Consider the following 18,909-nt stretch of genomic DNA (forward strand, 5'->3'; position numbering starts at 1 on the left):
CTTCCATTTACCATATGGGTCAGGTGACGTGTACTGACCACTCCTGGGATTTTCTGACTAAGGTACTCATCATCTATATCCAAGGAGACTCCAGCTATAACTCCTTTTTGCAGGCGCCCGACCCCGAAGATCAATACAGGTTACTTCTGACGTGGACAATTTAGCCAGATCCAGTGTACGTTAATTCTGTTCTTCATCGACACAATGATCCAAAACAAGGCCGCTTCTAGTCCCCTTTATTGAAAACCACCTTCCCCACTGCTTGGATTTCCCAAATGAACCTCCTTGTCCCAAAAAAATGATGTCCAATAAGAAATGCATTATTGGACCAGTCCATGTCTTCTACCACAACGTTTTGCTCGTTTTGTTCCATTCTTTGATATCTCTATTTTCCATTCATTGTCACACACTTCACTTGCTACACTTTCAGATTCAAGAAACAATTCCATGGACGCTGCCATTTTGGAACTGTCATCCATCTCCTGTTTACAATCTCACTGACTTATCAAGCGGTTCCCTGCAATCCTACCACACTCATTCTGGTAAAATGCATTATGGGTAAAATGTATTTTATCCCTTCTTCGTTTTAGGTCAGCAGGGAGTCGGCTACTACAGTACTATCATTTGACCTCTCTGAGAAAAAGCACACAGATTAACAATTCTATGCAATAAGATTGATATCCTGCCAAATTATTTCCGTAGGTGAACTGTCAATGTACAAAAAAACATATTTGCTCTGTAATGTGTAGGAAGTATGTGAAATATAGCCCTTTACCCTCTTTTAATGATCATCGATTTTCTCTACTGTCAAGCCGAAGATAGTTTTTAGTCAATATTCTTAGTAGCCGTCTATTTACCACCACAAACCGATGCTCGAACTAACACCGCACTCAATGAGCTGAATAAGGCCATAAGCAAACAGGAAAACGCTCATCCAGAGGCGGCGCTCCTAGTGGCCGAGGACTTCAATGCAGGAAAACTTAAATCCATTTTACCTCATTTCAACCAGCATGTTAAATGTGCAACCAGAGAAAAAAACGATGTGCGTGTGAGAGTGACTGCATGTGTCCTAACAAACATATTAGATGATTCTTCTATTAAATAATAAATAAATCATGATTAAAAATTAGTTAGAAAGAGAAACAACTCAATGTAATGATAATTACAATATTTGTGAGTTTTATGAATAGTATACCTAATGTGTCACACCCTGGTCAAAGTATTTTGTGTTTATCTTTATTTATTTGGTCAGGCCAGGGTGTGGCATGGGTTTTTGTATGTGGTGTGTATGTATGGGGATTGTAGCTAGTGGGGTGTTCTAGCTAAGTCTATGGCTGTCTGAAGTGGTTCTCAATCAGAGGCAGGTGTTTATCGTTGTCTCTGATTGGGAACCATATTTAGGCAGCCATATTCTTTGAGTTTGTCCTTATTGTCCTGATGTCATTGTTCTGTGTTAGGTTACACAAGTATAGGCTGTTTCGGTTTTCGTTAAGTTTATTGTTTTGGTAGTGTTTGTGTTTAGTGTGTTACTTCATTAAACATGGATTGCAATAGACACGCCGCATTTTGGTCCGACTCTCCTTCTCATCAAGAAAACCGTTACATAATGGAAGATGAATAAACTTAACTGGAGATATGGCGAAAGGTTACTGACACACAAGACAAATTCTTTATTATAAATGAAATTTATTACAGTTACATAACATTGTTTTTTATGGTAAATGGGGTCTAAGCATGTAAGAAAACATTTCGTAGTGAATGTTGCTCAATAATTCACACAAAACGTGTTAAAATGTCATTGGACACAAAAGGCACCGGATTGTAGGAATGACCCACCTGTTGTTATACCCTCTGCTGATACAGAAATAAAGTGCTGAGTCAACATGGTTCAATTAGAATCACTCAAAAGAAGATCATAATAACAGAAAAGGCACACAAAGAATTAGTAATTGTGTCACATTGTATCACTGTGCTTATTATTCAGGATGTCATACACTTGTCTCATCTCTCCTTTGTGGATACCCTCGCTGAAGTGTAAGTCACACCAGTGTAGATGCCTTTGGATGGGAAGACCAGCTGACTGCCATTCATGCAGGTGACTTTCACTATGGCCTCGTAGTCGAGGTTGATATGTGCTTTCCCCACTGTGATCTCAACATCCATGGTCTTCCCTGGTGGGATCTTCACGTTGATGGTATCCGATTCTGTTATGGACTCTGACTTCTCCAGTTTGGAGGAATGCTCCCCTCCCACGGTCAAGCTGAACCCTGATGACACCTCAACCAGATCCGGGATCCCTGCTTTGACCGACACATTCAAGGTGGATTCGATCTTGTTGCTGACGGACCAGGAGGAAGTCTTGGTCACGGTTTTGCTGTATGTAATGGATTCTTCTTGAACCAAGGAGGTGTCGTTGTGGTGAGAAATGGATTTCACATATTCTGGGGTCACCTAAAATCAACACACACACAGACACAAGATAACAATTGTTCAGACAAGACAAAGACCATTTAAGAACTAATCAATAATGAGAAACTGATCAATTGATTTTTAGACAGCCAACAATAAAAACTGATGTGTCTGTATGGGTGTGTGACTGTCCTAGAAATGAGATGCCTGATGAATGTCAACCCCCATATTGGATTACATGTTTTAAAGTGGACAGCCCCCTTAATGTTAGAGCATCGGTAGAGTTTTCCTTAGTCGTCTACACACATCTATAAAAGATCTCACCTGGGGTTTGAAGAGGGACAGGGTGGGATACTTCATGTCAGTCAGCACGGTCGAGTTGACAGCGTTGATGAAGACGAAGCCCATGCAGTCGATGTCCGAGCCAGACCTGCCCTGCAGCCCCAGGCAGATTCCAGACCCTACATCTATGGTGTACTCTTTCTTCAGTCCCCAGCTGGTCATTTTTTCAAAGAACTCTCGTTTGTTACTCGTCGTGAACTTGATGGCACCCAGACGTGTGCCGGCGCCGTTACCCCACAGTGACAGCTTGGTGATGCGCTCGCCGAGGTCAAACTCAAACTCAGTGAAAGTTTTCGCTTCTCCAAAGGTCGCAACGCGCCCATCGGTAAGCTCCGCCCGCACAGCTTTCACCTGCCAGCCTTCCACCGCCACTCCGATCTTCTTGAGGGTGGCACCGTTTTTCATACCGTGGAATTCAAATGGCATGCCTCCTCCACCACCGATTGTTGTCAATCTGGTTGCCATGTTGAGTTTGAGTGTGCGTCACGTAACCTGAAATACAAATTTGTACAGATAAATTTAAGAAACCTCCAACTCAAAGGAGATCTGATTCAGACATTCAAAGCATCAAAAGGAATTTAAAGAACAAGATAAAAGGATCAAACAACAACCAATGATGACTCATGGTAGGAACTAGAGGTCGAGCAACAATTCAGTCTAGGGCAGAGTTCTCCAACCCCGTTCCTGGAGAGCTACCCTCGTGTTGGTTTTCACTCCAGCCCCAGTTGTAACTAACCTGATTCAGTTTATCAACCAGTTAATTAATTATTAGAATGGGGTGGACTAGATTAGGATTGGAATTAAAAAATACAGGACAGTAGCTCAGGTCTAGGGTGACCAAATCTCTCCACAATCCTCAGGCCACATAGAATGACGCGTTCTTAAATTGCTCCTGACTCCTTCTTGTCCTCCACCCTCCTCTGATCTTTCCATCTTTATTCACCTGGAATCTATCACACTCATTCCTTCCTCCTCAGCTGGGAACCTCAGAGTTACCATGGAGTCCCTCTCCTACTCCCAGCACCTCCTCACTCTACCTCCTGCTGTATCTTCCTGATCGACTTGGTGACTTATGTGTAATGATGTATATAAACGTGTTGGTGTGTATGAATGTTTGATGCTACATCAGAATATGAGGTTGTTTATGGTGCTGAAACTCACCTCCCCAAACAAAGTTGCTGCTTGGAAATATCTGAAAGAATAAAGACTGAAGTGAATTAATATATAACAATATTCTTTAAGACAGGCTGAACTATTCACAGGTATGTGCTAATATATTACATTATAGGGCAATATTCTTTAAGACAGGCTAAAGTATTAGAAGGTATGCATTAATATATTATAACATAGGACAATATTATTTAAGACAGGCTGCAGTATTCAGAGGTATGCATTCATATATTATAACATAGGACAATATTCTTTAAGACAGGCAGCAGTATTCACAGGTATGTATTAATTTATTATGACACTGTCTAATATAGAACAGGGTCTGTCAACCTTATAAAATGTCTGTCCAATTAAATCTTATACTCAGATTTAGTCAAGTAACACCTAAAACCTGAATCATTCAAACTTCATTATTGAATGTAGATACAAACTTTACTTTGATTTCAAATGTTTTCAGAAAAGTAAAGTATTTTCTTTTACCTAAATGAGATGATACTGTAGTGTGCAGGCAATGCAACAGCTGCATCATTGGTAGTGTAGTCATGATTTGTATTGCTCTATTCTTGAACTATGTGCTTTATGACCCTAAATAGGAATATCTATGATCACAAGGTTGTGCCCTCTCTTTTTTTATTTGATTTATTTCACCTTTATTTAACCAGGAAAGCTAGTTGAGAGCAAGTTCTCATTTACAACTGCAACCTGGCCATGATAAAGCAAAGCAGTGCGACATGAACAACAACACAGAGTTACACATGGAATAAACAAGCATAAAGTCAATAACACAATAGAAAAAAAATAAAGTTTATATACAGTGTGTGCAAATGGCGTGAGGAGGTAAGGCAATAAAAAGCCCATAGTAGCGAAGTAATTTCAATTTAGCAGATTAACACTGGAGTGATCGATGAGCAGATGATGTGCAAGTAGTGATACTGGTGGGCAAAAGAGCAGAAAAGTAAATAAAAACAATATGGGGATGAGGTAGGTAGATTGGGTGGACTATGTACAGCTGCAGCGATCGGTTAGCTGCTCAGATAGCTGATATTTAAAGCTAGTTAGCGAGACATGAGTCTCCAGCTCCAGCGATTTTTGCAATTCATTCCAGTCACTGGCAGCAGAGAACTGGAAGGAAAGGCGGCCAAAGGAGGTGTTGGCTTTGGGGATGACCAGTGAGATATACCTGCTGAAGCGTGTGCTACTGGTGGGTGTTGTTATCGTGACCAGTGAGCTGAGATAAGGCGGCGCTTTACCTAGGATAGACTTATAGATGACCTGGAGCCAGCGGGTCTGGTGACGAATATGTAGCGAGGGCCAGCCGACTAGAGCATGCAAGTCGCAGTGGTGGGTGGTATAGGGGGCTTTGGTGGCAAAATGGATGGCACTGTGATAGATGGCATCCAGCTTGCTGAGTAGAGTTTTGGAAACTATTTTGTAGATGACATCGCCGAAGTCGAGGATCGGTAGGATAGTCAGTTTTACTAGGGTAAGTTTGGCGGCGTGAGTGAAGGAGGCTTTGTTGCAAAATAGAATGCTGATTCTAGATTTGATTTTGGATTGGAGATTTTTGATAAGTGAGTCTGAAAGGAGAGTTTACAGTCTTGCCAGACAACTAGGCATTTGTAGACGTCCACATATTGTACGTCAGAACAGTCCAGAGTAGTGATGCTAGTCGGGCGGGCGGGTGCTGGCAGTGAAAAGGAAAGGTTGGAATAAAGCACTAGACTCAACAGTCTACTATATAGGAACAACTAAACATCATACTGTCATAGCACATCTGCATATCTGAGTCAAATGAATCCCAGTGATAATATAGTATAAATACAACATGTACACGCAACAATAAATATGAATAGCTAGAGAAACCTGTGTTTAGTCACTGACCTGAACACATATTACACAGGATCAGCAGAGCTAGCTAGAGAAACCTGTGTTTAGTCACTAACCTGAACACATATTACACAGGATCAGCAGAGCTAGCTAGAGAAACCTGTGTTTAGTCACTGACCTGAACACATATTACACAGGCTCAGCAGAGCTAGCTAGAGAAACCTGTGTTTAGTCACTGACCTGAACACATATTACACAGGATCAGCAGAGCTAGCTAGAGAAACCTGTGTTTAGTCACTAACCTGAACACATATTACACAGGCTCAGCAGAGCATGCCAACGTCCACCATGTGAAAACAAAAACAATAACAGGGCAAAGTGAACAATGTGAATACAGAACACCATGTCATATATACCGATCAACTACAAATAATGACCAGGAAGTCAACATCATTTAGGAACTGCTTGTTCCATGAAATGTACAGTTAATTAGTAATAACATTGTTCAACATTATTTTTTCACTTAGCAAGATGAGTAGTTTAAGATTTGATTTTACTAACATACAACGCTAATGCCGGCCTCAGATTCAAAGATGGAAATAGATTATCTAATTTAAGTAAGCTTTCATGTTAAAGCTGCATTAGGTAAGTTTTTTTTTAAACATTTGGTGAAACTGTCATCACGCATTGTCAGCTATCAGTATGTAAAATATTCTGAGAGAAGATCCAGCACCGGCCTTCAAGCCATCGCTGGTCCACTTTTCATTTTCCATTTGTTTTGCCTTTGTCTTACACATCGGCAGGGTAGCCTAGTGGTTAGAGCGTTGGACTAGTAACCGAAAGTTTGCAAGTTGGAATCCCCGAGCTGACAAGGTACAAATCTGTCGTTCTGCCCCTGAACAGGCAGTTAACCCACTGTTCCGTGGCCGTCATTGAAAATAAGAATTTGTTCTTAACTGACTTGCCTAGTAAAATAAAGGTAAAATTAAATTAAACATCGGGTTTCAATCCCCCAATTATTTGTTCATTATTTAACCCTCCGTTCCCAGTAGTCTGTTTGTGAGTAATTGTTTGTATGTAGTAAGGTCCGTTAATGTGGGCTCTCTTTATTGTATCGCATTTGTATATTTTGAGTAAAGTACCTTAATTTACTCATATCTGCTGTCCTGCGCAATACTCCCCTATACCAGCTACACACAGACCGTATTACACTGCCCCTCGCTCTGCATTCACTCTGAAAAATCGTTCCAGCCAATCGTGTCCCTACTAGAGATGTACCTAATTTGCACAAATATTTTGATTTAAACAGATAAATGTACGTGATGAATTATATCAACTTCATTATTTGGGATTCATTAACAGTTATGTCTGCAAGTGAGAGAGTTGAGTCCCGCCCCTCCTGTTCAGCTGCGGCAGGGTCTATCTCTGACAACAGAGGAGCAGATGTTGGAGACAGATAAATGTTTGTTTGTTGGTAACATGCCTGTTTGTGCATTCACTATACATTATGGATAATAAAGATGGTTAAGTGACTGAACAAAGCCTGTTATTTGCCCGGGATAGCAAAAGTCACCTACTTTGAACATTTCAGAACTCAATGCTAGATGTGTCAATCAGTGTATTCAAGGTTAAGAGACAGCTTGATGTAAAGCACTACACTCAACAGTCTACTCACCTCGCATTAAACATCATACTGACATCATACTTTTGAATTCAAAACAGAACAATAGGAGGCTAAAGTCAACCATGTGAAAACAAGGCAACAGTAAACATGTTGTCCCCCACGAATGATGCAATACCCCCTATTTATTTCACGATGGCGCCGGAGGGGAGGGCTGCCGTCTTATCGGCTTTCAAAACACCATGCTGTTTTGTTTGTTTTTACATTATGTTGCTGCTATTATTTGTTATTCTTATCTCTTACTTTTTTTTAAACATATTTTCTTACAACTGCATTGTAAGTAAGAATTTCACTGTAAGGTCTACTACACCTGTTGTTTCGGCGCATCTGACAAATAATATTTGATTTGTTATGGGACAATTTAGATATTGCGTGTGACTAACAAATTGCAGTTAATTGCTATAGCTCCCGCCTTGGACCAATCAGTGTAAATTTGTAAATGATGGATCTCTATGGCAATAAGGATCATTCACCTAAGTTTTGTCAAAATCAGCCCAGTGCTCTCGGAGATATCTTGCTTTACTAACGTACAAAGAGACATACGAACGGACAGACAGAGAATGATCTGTAATCCCCTCCCAAATTTCCTTGTGGGGGACAACAAACCCACACCATGCTTGTTCAACTCGACTTTTTAACTGATGTAACAACTGTTTCACAATATAGGAAGCATTTGTCACCTGAAGTGTTTTGTTAATTAGTTGGTTAAAATAAACGTGTAGCTCTCAAATATTCCTCATATAGCAAGTATAATTATTAGTATAATAATTATTCAGGGACATTTTGCACTTACATACAATGATATGCAGGACTCAGTGTTAAGGATGACTATAGAAGATCTTGATGGAAGAAAACTGATTGGTTCCGAGATTCTGAGTGAAGTTCAATTGTTTAACGTTAAAGATGCATCAGCTGAATATGTGTCTCTGGAGTAGAGAAGCATTCTCTTATATAGCAGCAAAAGTCCCCTCAAGCAAATACAATGATGTGCGTCAGTAGTTTTCTGTAGAATTTACACAAAACCTTTCACTTTGATGAAGACATTATATAATCATGACCAACGTGTATCAACAGTTTAAACCACTCTTGGCAACACCTCCTCTTCTTGCTGCCACATATTTTGGGGGTTTCCAGTCACTTGCAAAACAATCTAATTTGCAACAACACCTTTCTCTACTCATACTATACACTATACACTATAAGAAGAAAGGTGATATCTAGAACCTAAAATGGTTCTTTGGCTGTCCCCATAGGAGAACCCTCTGAAGAACCCTTTTGAGTTCCAATTAGTTCTGCAAGGAACCCAAAAGAGTTCAACCTGAAACCACAAAGAGACATATTTGGAACCAAAAATGGTTATCTTATGGGGAGAGCCTGATAACCATTTTGGATTCCTTTTTTCTGAGACTGTAGTTTTTTTCATCAAAACATCCTATATGTTCTGTTTATCATGGTTCATGCAGGTGACTGGGTAAATACACAAAGGGACACAGTCATAACCTCACCCTCATGATTGATGCGTTTGATGGACGATAGATATGTTTGATGAATGTTTGTGTGTTTGATTAATGCATTTGATGGATGATTGATGCATTGTATGTATTGTTTTCTGTGCTCTTCCTTTTAGCTGTCCTCTTAATGACCTCCTTAATGACCTCCTGCCTTCAGAAAGTATTAATAATAGGCAATCATATCACTTAGATAATAGGCAATCATATCACTTAGGTAATAGGCAGTAATATCACTTAGGTAATAGGCATTCATATCACTTAGGTAATAGGCAGTCATATCACTTAGGTAATAGGCAGTAATATCACTTAGGTAATAGGCATTCATATCACTTAGGTAATAGGCAGTCATATCACTTAAGTAATAGGCAGTCATATCACTTAGGTAATAGGCATTCATATCACTTTGGTAATAGGCAGTCATATCACTTTGGTAATAGGCAGTCATATCACTTTGGTAATAGGCAGTCATATCACTTAGGTAATAGGCAGTCATGAAAGACTACCTCTTTGGAAAACAATTTTCTAGATTAGTCAAACATTCAAAGCCATTTTATTTTGTGATAACATCTTATGGCATACTTTGTTTATGTCAAGGTCAAGCTCAATGTCTCCCATTTTCCCAATTATCTCCTGTGTATTTATACCTGCGTTTTCTGTTTTTCTGTTGCCAGTTCGTTTTGTATTGTCAGGTCGTCCCGGCGTGTTTCTTGTTTTTCCCTGCTCTCTAGTTTTTTGTTTCTAGCATTTCCAGTTCTGGCATTTCTGCCTTCCCTGACCCTGAGCCTGCCTGCTGTCCTGTACCTTTGTCCCACCTCTGGTTTACTGACCCCTGCCTGCCTCGACCGGTCTATTGTCTGCCCCTGTTGGATTATTAAACCATTGTTAATTCAACATTTCCTGTATCTGGGTCTTACCTTCAAACCTGATACAGAGGTAGTAATCACACTTCTGGGGTGAGGGGCAATCTTTTCACCAAACCACATGACCTTTGTTATGGAGGTGTTCAGAACAAGGTTAAGGGCAGAGAAAAGATGTTGGATACTAAGAAAGCTTTGTTGTGGAGCGTTTAACACAATTCTTAATCAAGACTTTAACACCTTAACTTCTCTAGGGTACAGAGCAAAATTGGGAATTTTGGATGAAAAACATGCCCAATTAAACTGCCTGCTACTCAGCCATAAAAGCTAGAGTAGGCATATAATTAGTAGATTTGGATAGAAAACAGGCAAAAACCTGAGAAAAAATCCAACCAGGAAGTGGTAAATCTGAGGTTTGTAGTTTTTCAAACACTTTGCCTATTGAATATGCAGTGTCTATGGGGTCATATCGCACTTCCTTCCACTAGATGTCAACAGTCTGGGGTGAATGAGAGGGGATTGAGTAAGGTCTCTCCCAGAGTGGCATGAGCTGACATGAGCATGAGCTGAGTTATCTTGCGTTCCATTGCAATTCTAAAGGCAAAGGAATTCTCCGGTTGTAACATTATTGAAGATTTATGTTAATCTTAGAACTACCCCTACCGGCTCCAGGAGAATTGTCATAAGCAACCTCTGAATAGCATAGCGCAACAGTCAAAAAATATTACTAGAAAATATTCATATTCATGAAATCACAAGTGAAATATTTTGAAACACAACTTAGCCTTTTGTTAATCACCCTGTCGTCTCAGATTTTGAAATTATGCTTTACAGCAAAAGCAAGACAAGCGTTTGTGTAAGTTTATCGATAGCCAAGCATAGCATTATGTCCACCTAGCAGCAGGAAGCTTGGTCACGAAAATCAGAATTCACTCACGAGACTCCCAGTTAGACAGCAAATGTTCCTTTTGTTCCATAAAGATTATTTTTTATATCCAAATACCTCTGTTAGTTTGATGCGCTATGCCCAGGAATCCACTGGACATAGCGGTCACGACAACGGCGAAAAATGTTCCAAATTATATATATATATATTATATATATATATATATAATATCGACAGAAACATGGCAAACGTTTTTTATAATCAATCCTCAAGGTGTTTTTCAAATATCTATTCGATAATATATCAACCAGGACAGTTGGCTTTTCAGTAGGACCAGGAGAAAAATTGGCTACCTCTCTCTTTTGCGCAAGAATCACACTGAGAGCCATCAGCTGACCACTTACACAATGTGGTCATTGACGCTCATTCTTCAACATAAAGGCCTGAAACTACGTCTAAAGGCTGTAGACACCTTATGGAAGCCGTAGAAAAAGGGATCTGGTTGATATCCTTTTCAATTGTCAATAGGGATGCATGGGAACACAGAGGTTTCAAAATAAGAGTCACTTCCTGATTGGATTTTTCTCAGGCTTTCGCCTGCAATATCAGTTCTGTTATACTCACAGACAATATTTGTACAGTTTTGGAAACTTTAGAGTGTTTTCTATCCTAAGCTGTCAATTATATGCATATTCTATCATCTGGTCCTGAGAAATAGGCTGTTTACTTTGGGACAGTTATTTTTCCAAAAATAAAAATAGTGCCACCTAGCTTCAAGGATGTCCCAGTTTAGGTCACCTAACAGTACGAGCTCTGACATTAGATTGGGGGAAATCAATTCACATATGGTGTCCAGGGCACAGCTGGGGACAGAATGTGTTCCTAATCTTATTTATTTAACCTATATCTGTCACGAATCCCGTTTCCTGAGTCTGTTTTTTACCTATGTTCTGTCCTGGAGAGTTTTTCCGGCGTCCTGGAACGCACCCTGTCTGGTTGCCGGGCAATGTAGCCAGTTGGGGTTTCTGATTACCCGCACCTGTATCCCATCAGCTATCTGCACACCTGGTCCTGATCATCTCTCCTCTTCATAAGCCCGGACCTGACATCCATTCCCTGCCGGATCGTTAGCCATGAACAGTATGTTGTGCCAGAGTATCAGCCTCAAGTTGGATAGAAGTTGTTTTGTTGTTTGTTACGTATTGCTTGCCTTGAACTTACCTCTGTTTGTTCTGTCTTCAGTTACTCACCCGGATCATTTACCCCATTCCCGCCTGGTCATCAGAAGATTCCGCTTCCCCATTGGATCCACCTATTTGCTCCCATCAACTCATCACCGCTACCCGCTACACCACCTGGATATATCTACCCATTCACTTGTAAATAAATACTCACCTTTTTCCTACTCTCCTTGTCCTGGTCTGCTTCTGTGTTCGACTTTGAAGAATCGTGACAATATCTCTGTACATCAAAATAAAATATAACTTGTTTTTCCTAATATTAGAATCGATACTGACACCCTCGAATGACTAAGTAGCAGATTAATCTAATTCTACCATGAGTTTTCTTGGCTTACAAAGGATGTTTTAAGTTTTAACTCGTTCAAACTACGGTCATTTTGCCATTACAGTTTGTAGCACAATACTGTGACACGGATTCAAACCAGGGTTTCTGCAGACACAACGCAGAGTACTGACCACTACACGGTCATGGAGAGATACCAGGGCATTTAAAGTGTAGAGACGCGATGATGGGCTAACCAACCTGACACTGGGACGTGTTCACAGCACAGATTACTATCCACTGTATCATCACAGCGAACTACCAGGGCATGTGTGTGAGGGGAGATATTGGCCTAGTCAAACATGCTGCTGCACTGACGTGGACAAACTGGCTAAATACCAGAGTTGGCTAGTTATAGAGAAACTCACCAGTGTAGAGTATTTTGAACAGTGGAGGTTTAGCATGTAAATCTTGATGGGGGAACCTCCCACAAAATGTTTAGATGCATGCCAGCAAAGTCACTACACAAGAACACAACACTAAACAATACATTAATAACACTATAAAGGTGACAAACGGTGCCCACAAACTATTAAGGCCTATTTAAATCTGTCCCAACAGCAGAGCTGGACCGCCTCAACACCACAGAAAGCACTGAGCTAGCCTGAAACACCTGCATTTTGGAACTGTCTTAACCAAGAAAGCAAAAAATTGAAAGTTCTTATCTCAATGATTTCTTCTATTTTTACATTGTTTGTAAACTGATATGTGACACGTATTAATGTCAAAACAACATGCAAAACAGGCAACATACAGATTTATACAGAACCAGTCAAAGTTTGGACACACCTACTCATTCAAGGGTTTTCTGTATTTTTACTATTTTCTACAATAATAGGGAAGACATCAAAGCTATGAAATAACACATGGAATCATGTAGTAACCAAAATCAAGAAATACTGTAGCTTTTATTTTTCAAAGTAGCCACTCTAAATGATATCTTTGCACACTCTTGGCATTCTCTCAACAAGCTTTTACCATTATTTAACTATGCAAGTCAGTTAAGAACAAACTCTTATTTTTAATGACGGCCTATTAATAAATGCCTTGTTCAGGGGTAGAACGACAGATTCGTACCTTGTCAGCTCGGGGATTCAAACTTGCAACCTTCCGGTTACTAGTCCAACACTCCAACCACTAGGCTACCCTGCCTAAATGTACCTTCAATTCAAAATAAATCACTGACAGTGTCACCAGCAAAGCACCCCCACACCATCACACATTCACACCTCCATGCTTCACAGTGCGAACCATACATGCGGAGATCAATTCGAGTCAATTGTAGGTGTACCTGTGGATGTATTTCAAGGCCTATCTTCAAACTCAGTGCCTCTTTGCTTGACATCATGGGAAAATAAAAAGAAATCAGCCAAGACCTCAGAATACAATTTTTTAGACATCGACAAGTCTGGTTCATCCTTGGGAACAATTTCCAAACGCACCACATTCAGCTGTACAAACAATAGTATGCAAGTATAAACACCATGGGACCACGCAGCCATCATACCACTCAGGAAGGAGACGCGTTCTGTCTCCTAGAGATGAATGTACTTTGGTGTGAAAAGTGCAAATCAATCTCAGAACAACAGCAAAGGACCGTGTGAAGATGCTGGAGGAACCAGGTACAAAAGTATCTATATCCACAGTAAAACGAGTCCTATATCAACATAACCTGAAAGGCCGATAAGCAAGGAAGAAGCCACTGCTCCAAAAAAAAAAAACAGTTTACGGTTTGCAACTGCACATTCTAGAAAAGTCCTCTTGTCTGATGAAACAAAAATATAACTGTTTGGCCATAATGACCATCGTTATGTTTGGAGGAAAAAGGGGTAGGCTTGCAAGCCGAAGAACACCATCCCAACCGTGAAGCACGGGGGTGGCATCATCATGTTGTGGCGGTGCTTTGCTGCAGGAGGGACTGGTGCACTTCACAAAATAGATGGCATCATGAGGAAAATTACGTGGATATATTAAAGCAACGTCTCAAGACATCAGTCAGGAAGTTAAAGCTTGGTCGCAAATGGGTCTTCCAAATGGACAATGACCCCAAGCATACTTCCAAAGTTGTCGCAAAATGGCTTAAGTACAACAAAGTCAAGGTATTGGAGTGGCCATCACAAAGCTCTGACCTCAATCCCATAGAGAATTTGTGGGCAGAACTGAAAAAACGTGTGCGAGCAAGGAGGCCTACAAACCTGACTCAGTTACACCAGCTCTGTCAGGAGGAATGGGCCAAAATTCACCCAACTTATTGTGGGAAGCTTGTGGATGGCTACTCGAAACGTTTGACCGAAGTTCAACAATTTAAAGGCAATGCTACCAAATACTAATTGAGTGTAAGGGAACACCCCCCTGAAATGTACAAAAATGAATGGAAAGTCATTGGCACTGGACAAACCATATACACGGTGTCCAATACCACTCAATTCGGCGTCGTTTAATTCAAAGTTGATAGCAAATGCCATATGGCAAATGCCAAGTGTAACACTTTAAAAATCCAACAGATGGCGAGAGTGCGCTCCACCGTGGTTTTTCATATTGCAAATGTAACACAAGTCAACATCCAAAAGTAAAATTAAAAAAAAAAAAAAAAAAAAATCAAAAACTTATCACCCCCTTGAAGTGCTTTTTCGAAATAATTTCGTGTTTTTTTGGTCAATTACATATGTAAGAACTGTATGAATATACTTTTGTCCAATTTTCTTATCATTTTTTTTTATTTTTTATTTTTTAACTTGTGCAAAAGGCATATGTTTTGTCCATTTGCAATATGATTTCATAGGAAGTCAAAAGTCAAAACTAGCAAAATTTTTGAAAAAACTTATCAAACCCCTAAAAAAGTGCTTTCTGGACCGTTTTTTCGAAAATCTTTCGATTTTTGTGTCAATTACACATGTATAAGAACTGTATCAACATACTTTAGTCATGGGGTGGCAGGGTATCCTAGTGGTTAGAGCGTTGGACCAGTAAAAAACTATAGTTCATCATTTCCGGTCACAACTTGCAGACTTGTTTTCGAGTTGCTGTGCGTTTTGTTGCCAACCTGTTTGGCTACCTGACAAATTTACGGTTTTTACTTTTTAATTACCGTTTATATATATATATTTTTTTCTCAACTTTTTCACTCCGGACGCTTTATCTGGACACGATTCGTCAGGACCTCCAACAGCCGAAGCTAAGTATTAACATTAACATGATGCCTTCTAATTGCAGTCGCTGTACTTGCCTTACGGCGAGGATAGCTGTGCTACAAGCCCAGCTTCAGACGCAATCGCTAGGCAAGGGTAATTTCAGTGTAGGAAAGGATGAAATCTGTCTGTGCCACCAGTAAGTACAGATAGTAGTATAAATCCCCTGGCACAGTCCCCGCAGCCGGACAACTTTCTCACGGTTTCTGGAAGGAAATGCTGTAGGAACGCTGAACCGGTGTCGCTCATTCAGCCGACAGAAACTTTCAACCGGTTTTCCCCATTAAGCAGCGGGTCGGAGTCAGAGGCCGATTCTTCTCTGGTCTCTACTCCTCCCGTTACGGGGTCTGAGACGCCGAAGCTTCCCACCATTAGCTCGGACAAATTGAAAACTCTAGTCATTGGCGACTCCATTACCCACAGTATTAGACTTAAAACGAATCATCCAGCGATCATACACTGTTTACCAGGGGGCAGGGCTACCGACGTTAAGGCTAATCTGAAGATGGTGCTGGCTAAAGCTAAAACTGGCGAGTGTAGAGAGTATAGAGATATTGTTATCCACGTCGGCACCAACAATGTTAGGATGAAACAGTCAGAGATCACCAAGCGCAACATAGCTTCTGCGTGTAAATCAGCTAGAAAGATGTGTCGGCATCGAGTAATTGTCTCTGGCCCCCTCCCAGTTAGGGGGAGTGATGAGCTCTACAGCAGAGTCTCACAACTCAATCTCTGGTTGAAAACTGTTTTCTGCCCCTCCCAAAATATAGAATTTGTAGATAATTGTCCCTCTTTCTGGGACTCACCCACAAACAGGACCAAGCCTGACCTGCTGAGGAGTGACGGACTCCATCCTAGCTGGAGGGGTGCTCTCATTTTATCTACCAACATAGACAGGGCTCTAACTCCTCTAGCGCCACAAAAAATAGGGTGCAGGCCAGGCAGCAGGCTGTTAGCCAGCCTGCCAGCATAGTGGAGTCTGCCACTAGCACAGTCAGTGTAGTCAGCTCAGCTATCACCATTGAGACCGTGTCTGTGCCTCGACCTAGGTTGGGCAAAACTAAACATGGCGGTGTTCGCCTTAGCAATCTCACTAGGATAAAGACCACCTCCATTCCTGTCATTATTGAAAGAGATCATGATACCTCACATCTCAAAATAGGGCTCCTTAATGTTAGATCCCTTACTTCAAAGGCAATTATAGTCAATGAACTAATCACTGATCATAATCTTGATGTGATTGGCCTGACTGAAACATGGCTTAAGCCTGAAGAATTTACTGTGTTAAATGAGGCCTCACCTCCTGGCTACACTAGTGACCATATCCCCCGTGCATCCCGCAAAGGCGGAGGTGTTGCTAAGATTTACGATAGCAAATTTTAATTTACAAAAAAACGTTTTCGTCTTTTGAGCTTATTGCTGAAATCTATGCAGCCTACTCAATCACTTTTTATAGCTACTGTTTACAGGCCTCCTGGGCCATGTACAGCGTTCCTCACTGAGTTCCCTGAATTCCTATCGGACCTTGTAGTCATAGCAGATAATATTCTAATCTTTGGTGACTTTAATATTCACATGGAAAAGTCCACAGACCCACTCCAAAAGGCTTTCGGAGCCATCATCGACTCAGTGGGTTTTGTCCAACATGTCTCTGGACCCACTCACTGTCACAGTCATACGCTGGACCTAGTTTTGTCCCATGGAATAAATGTTGTGGATCTTAATGTTTTTCCTCATAATCCTGGACTATCGGACCACCATTTTATTACGTTTGCAATTGCAACAAATAATCTGCTCAGACCCCAACCAAGGATCATCAAAAGTCGTGCTATAAATTCACAGACAACACACAGATTCCTTGATGTCCTTCCAGATTCCCTCTGTCTACCCAAGGACGCCAGAGGACAAAAATCAGTTAACCACCTAACTGAGGAACTCAATTTAACCTTGCGCAATACCCTAGATGCAGTTGCACCCCTAAAAACTAAAAACATTTCTCATAAGAAACTAGCTCCCTGGTACACAGAAAATACCCGAGCTCTGAAGCAAGCTTCCAGAAAATTGGAACGGAAATGGCGCCACACCAAACTGGAAGTCTTCCGACTAGCTTGGAAAGACAGTACCGAAGAGCCCTTACTGCTGCTCGATCATCCTATTTTTCTAACTTAATTGAGGAAAAAAAGAACAATCCGAAATTCCTTTTTGATACTGTCGCAAAGCTAACTAAAAAGCAGCATTCCCCAAGAGAGGATGACTTTCACTTTAGCAGTGATAAATTCATGAACTTCTTTGAGGAAAAGATTATGATTATTAGAAAGCAAATTACGGACTCCTCCTTAAATCTGCGTATTCCTTCAAAGCTCAGTTGTCCTGAGTCTGCACAACTCTGCCAGGACCTAGCATCAAGAGAGACACTCAAGTGTTTTAGTACTATATCTCTTGACACAATGATGGAAATAATCATGGCCTCTAAACCTTCAAGTTGCATACTGGACCCTATTCCAACTAAACTACTGAAAGAGCTGCTTCCTGTGCTTGGCCCTCCTATGTTGAACATAATAAATGGCTCTCTATCCACCGGATGTGTACCAAACTCACTAAAAGTGGCAGTAATAAAGCCTCTCTTGAAAAAGCCAAACCTTGACCCAGAAAATATAAAAAACTATCAGCCTATATCGAATCTTCCATTCCTCTCAAAAATTTTAAAAAAGGCTGTTGCGCAACAACTAACTGCCTTCCTGAAGACAAACAATGTATATGAAATGCTTCAGTCTGGTTTTAGACCCCATCATAGCACTGAGATGGCACTTGTGAAGGTGGTAAATTACATTTTAATGGCATCGGACCGAGGCTCTGTATCTGTCCTCGTGCTCCTAGACCTTAGTGCTGCTTTTGATACCATCGATCACCACATTCTTTTGGAGAGATTGGAAACCCAAATTGGTCTTAAACGGACAAGTTCTGGCCTGGTTTAGATCTTATCTGTCGGAAAGATATCAGTTTGTCTCTGTGAATGGTTTGTCCTCTGACAAGTCAACTGTAAATTTCGGTGTTCCTCAAGGTTCTGTTTTAGGACCACTATTGTTTTCACTATATATTTTACCTATTGGGGATGTTATTCAAAAACATAATGTTAACTTTCACTGCTATGCGGATGACACACAGCTGTAAATTTCAATGAAACATGTTGAAGCCCCAAAATTGCCCTTGCTAGAAGCATGTGTTTCAGACATAAGGAAGTGGATGGCTGCAAACTTTCAACTTTTAAACTCGGACAAAACAGAGATGCTTGTTCTAGGTCCCAAGAAACAAAGAGATCTTCTGTTGAATCTGACAATTAATCTTAATGGTTGTACAGTCGTCTCAAATAAAACTGTGAAGGACGGCATTACTCTGGACCCTGATCTCTCTTTTGAAGAACATATCAAGACCATTTCAAGGACAGCTTTTTTCCATCTACGTAACATTGGAAAAA

The 18,909-nt window shown here is 40.7% G+C and overlaps 1 protein-coding gene across 3 annotated transcripts; it reads right to left on the reverse strand.

The window, feature by feature from the left end:
* Positions 1 to 1,666: 1,666 nt before the first annotated feature.
* LOC110492680 (aerolysin-like protein) lies at positions 1,667 to 8,315 on the reverse strand. Of its 3 annotated transcripts, XM_021567137.2 has the most exons (4): positions 8,227 to 8,315; positions 3,913 to 3,943; positions 2,734 to 3,243; positions 2,002 to 2,451 (listed from the first exon to the last, which is right to left on the reverse strand). In XM_021567137.2, the coding sequence occupies exons 3-4, from the start codon at positions 3,214 to 3,216 to the stop codon at positions 2,002 to 2,004; spliced, it is 933 nt and encodes a 310-aa protein (XP_021422812.1). In that variant the 5' UTR covers positions 3,217 to 3,243; positions 3,913 to 3,943; positions 8,227 to 8,315. The 3 variants fall into 3 exon arrangements, with proteins under 3 accessions (XP_036803619.1, XP_021422812.1, XP_036803618.1); XM_036947723.1 differs by lacking the exon at positions 3,913 to 3,943 and having other exon boundaries at positions 8,223 to 8,242; XM_036947724.1 differs by lacking the exons at positions 3,913 to 3,943; positions 8,227 to 8,315 and having other exon boundaries at positions 1,667 to 2,451; positions 2,734 to 3,216.
* Positions 8,316 to 18,909: the final 10,594 nt, after the last annotated feature.

Source organism: Oncorhynchus mykiss, chromosome 16, assembly GCF_013265735.2.
Source record: "Oncorhynchus mykiss isolate Arlee chromosome 16, USDA_OmykA_1.1, whole genome shotgun sequence".
Taxonomy (NCBI): domain Eukaryota; kingdom Metazoa; phylum Chordata; class Actinopteri; order Salmoniformes; family Salmonidae; genus Oncorhynchus; species Oncorhynchus mykiss.

Bases quoted from the DNA above. Each gene is read 5' to 3' on its own strand.
- LOC110492680 (XM_036947724.1), bottom strand. From the start codon at position 3,216: ATGGCAACCAGATTGACAACAATCGGTGGTGGAGGAGGCATGCCATTT. The intron at 2,452-2,733 runs GTGAGATCTTTT...TGTTGATTTTAG, and splicing joins TGTCCCTCTTCAAACCCCAG to GTGACCCCAGAATATGTGAA.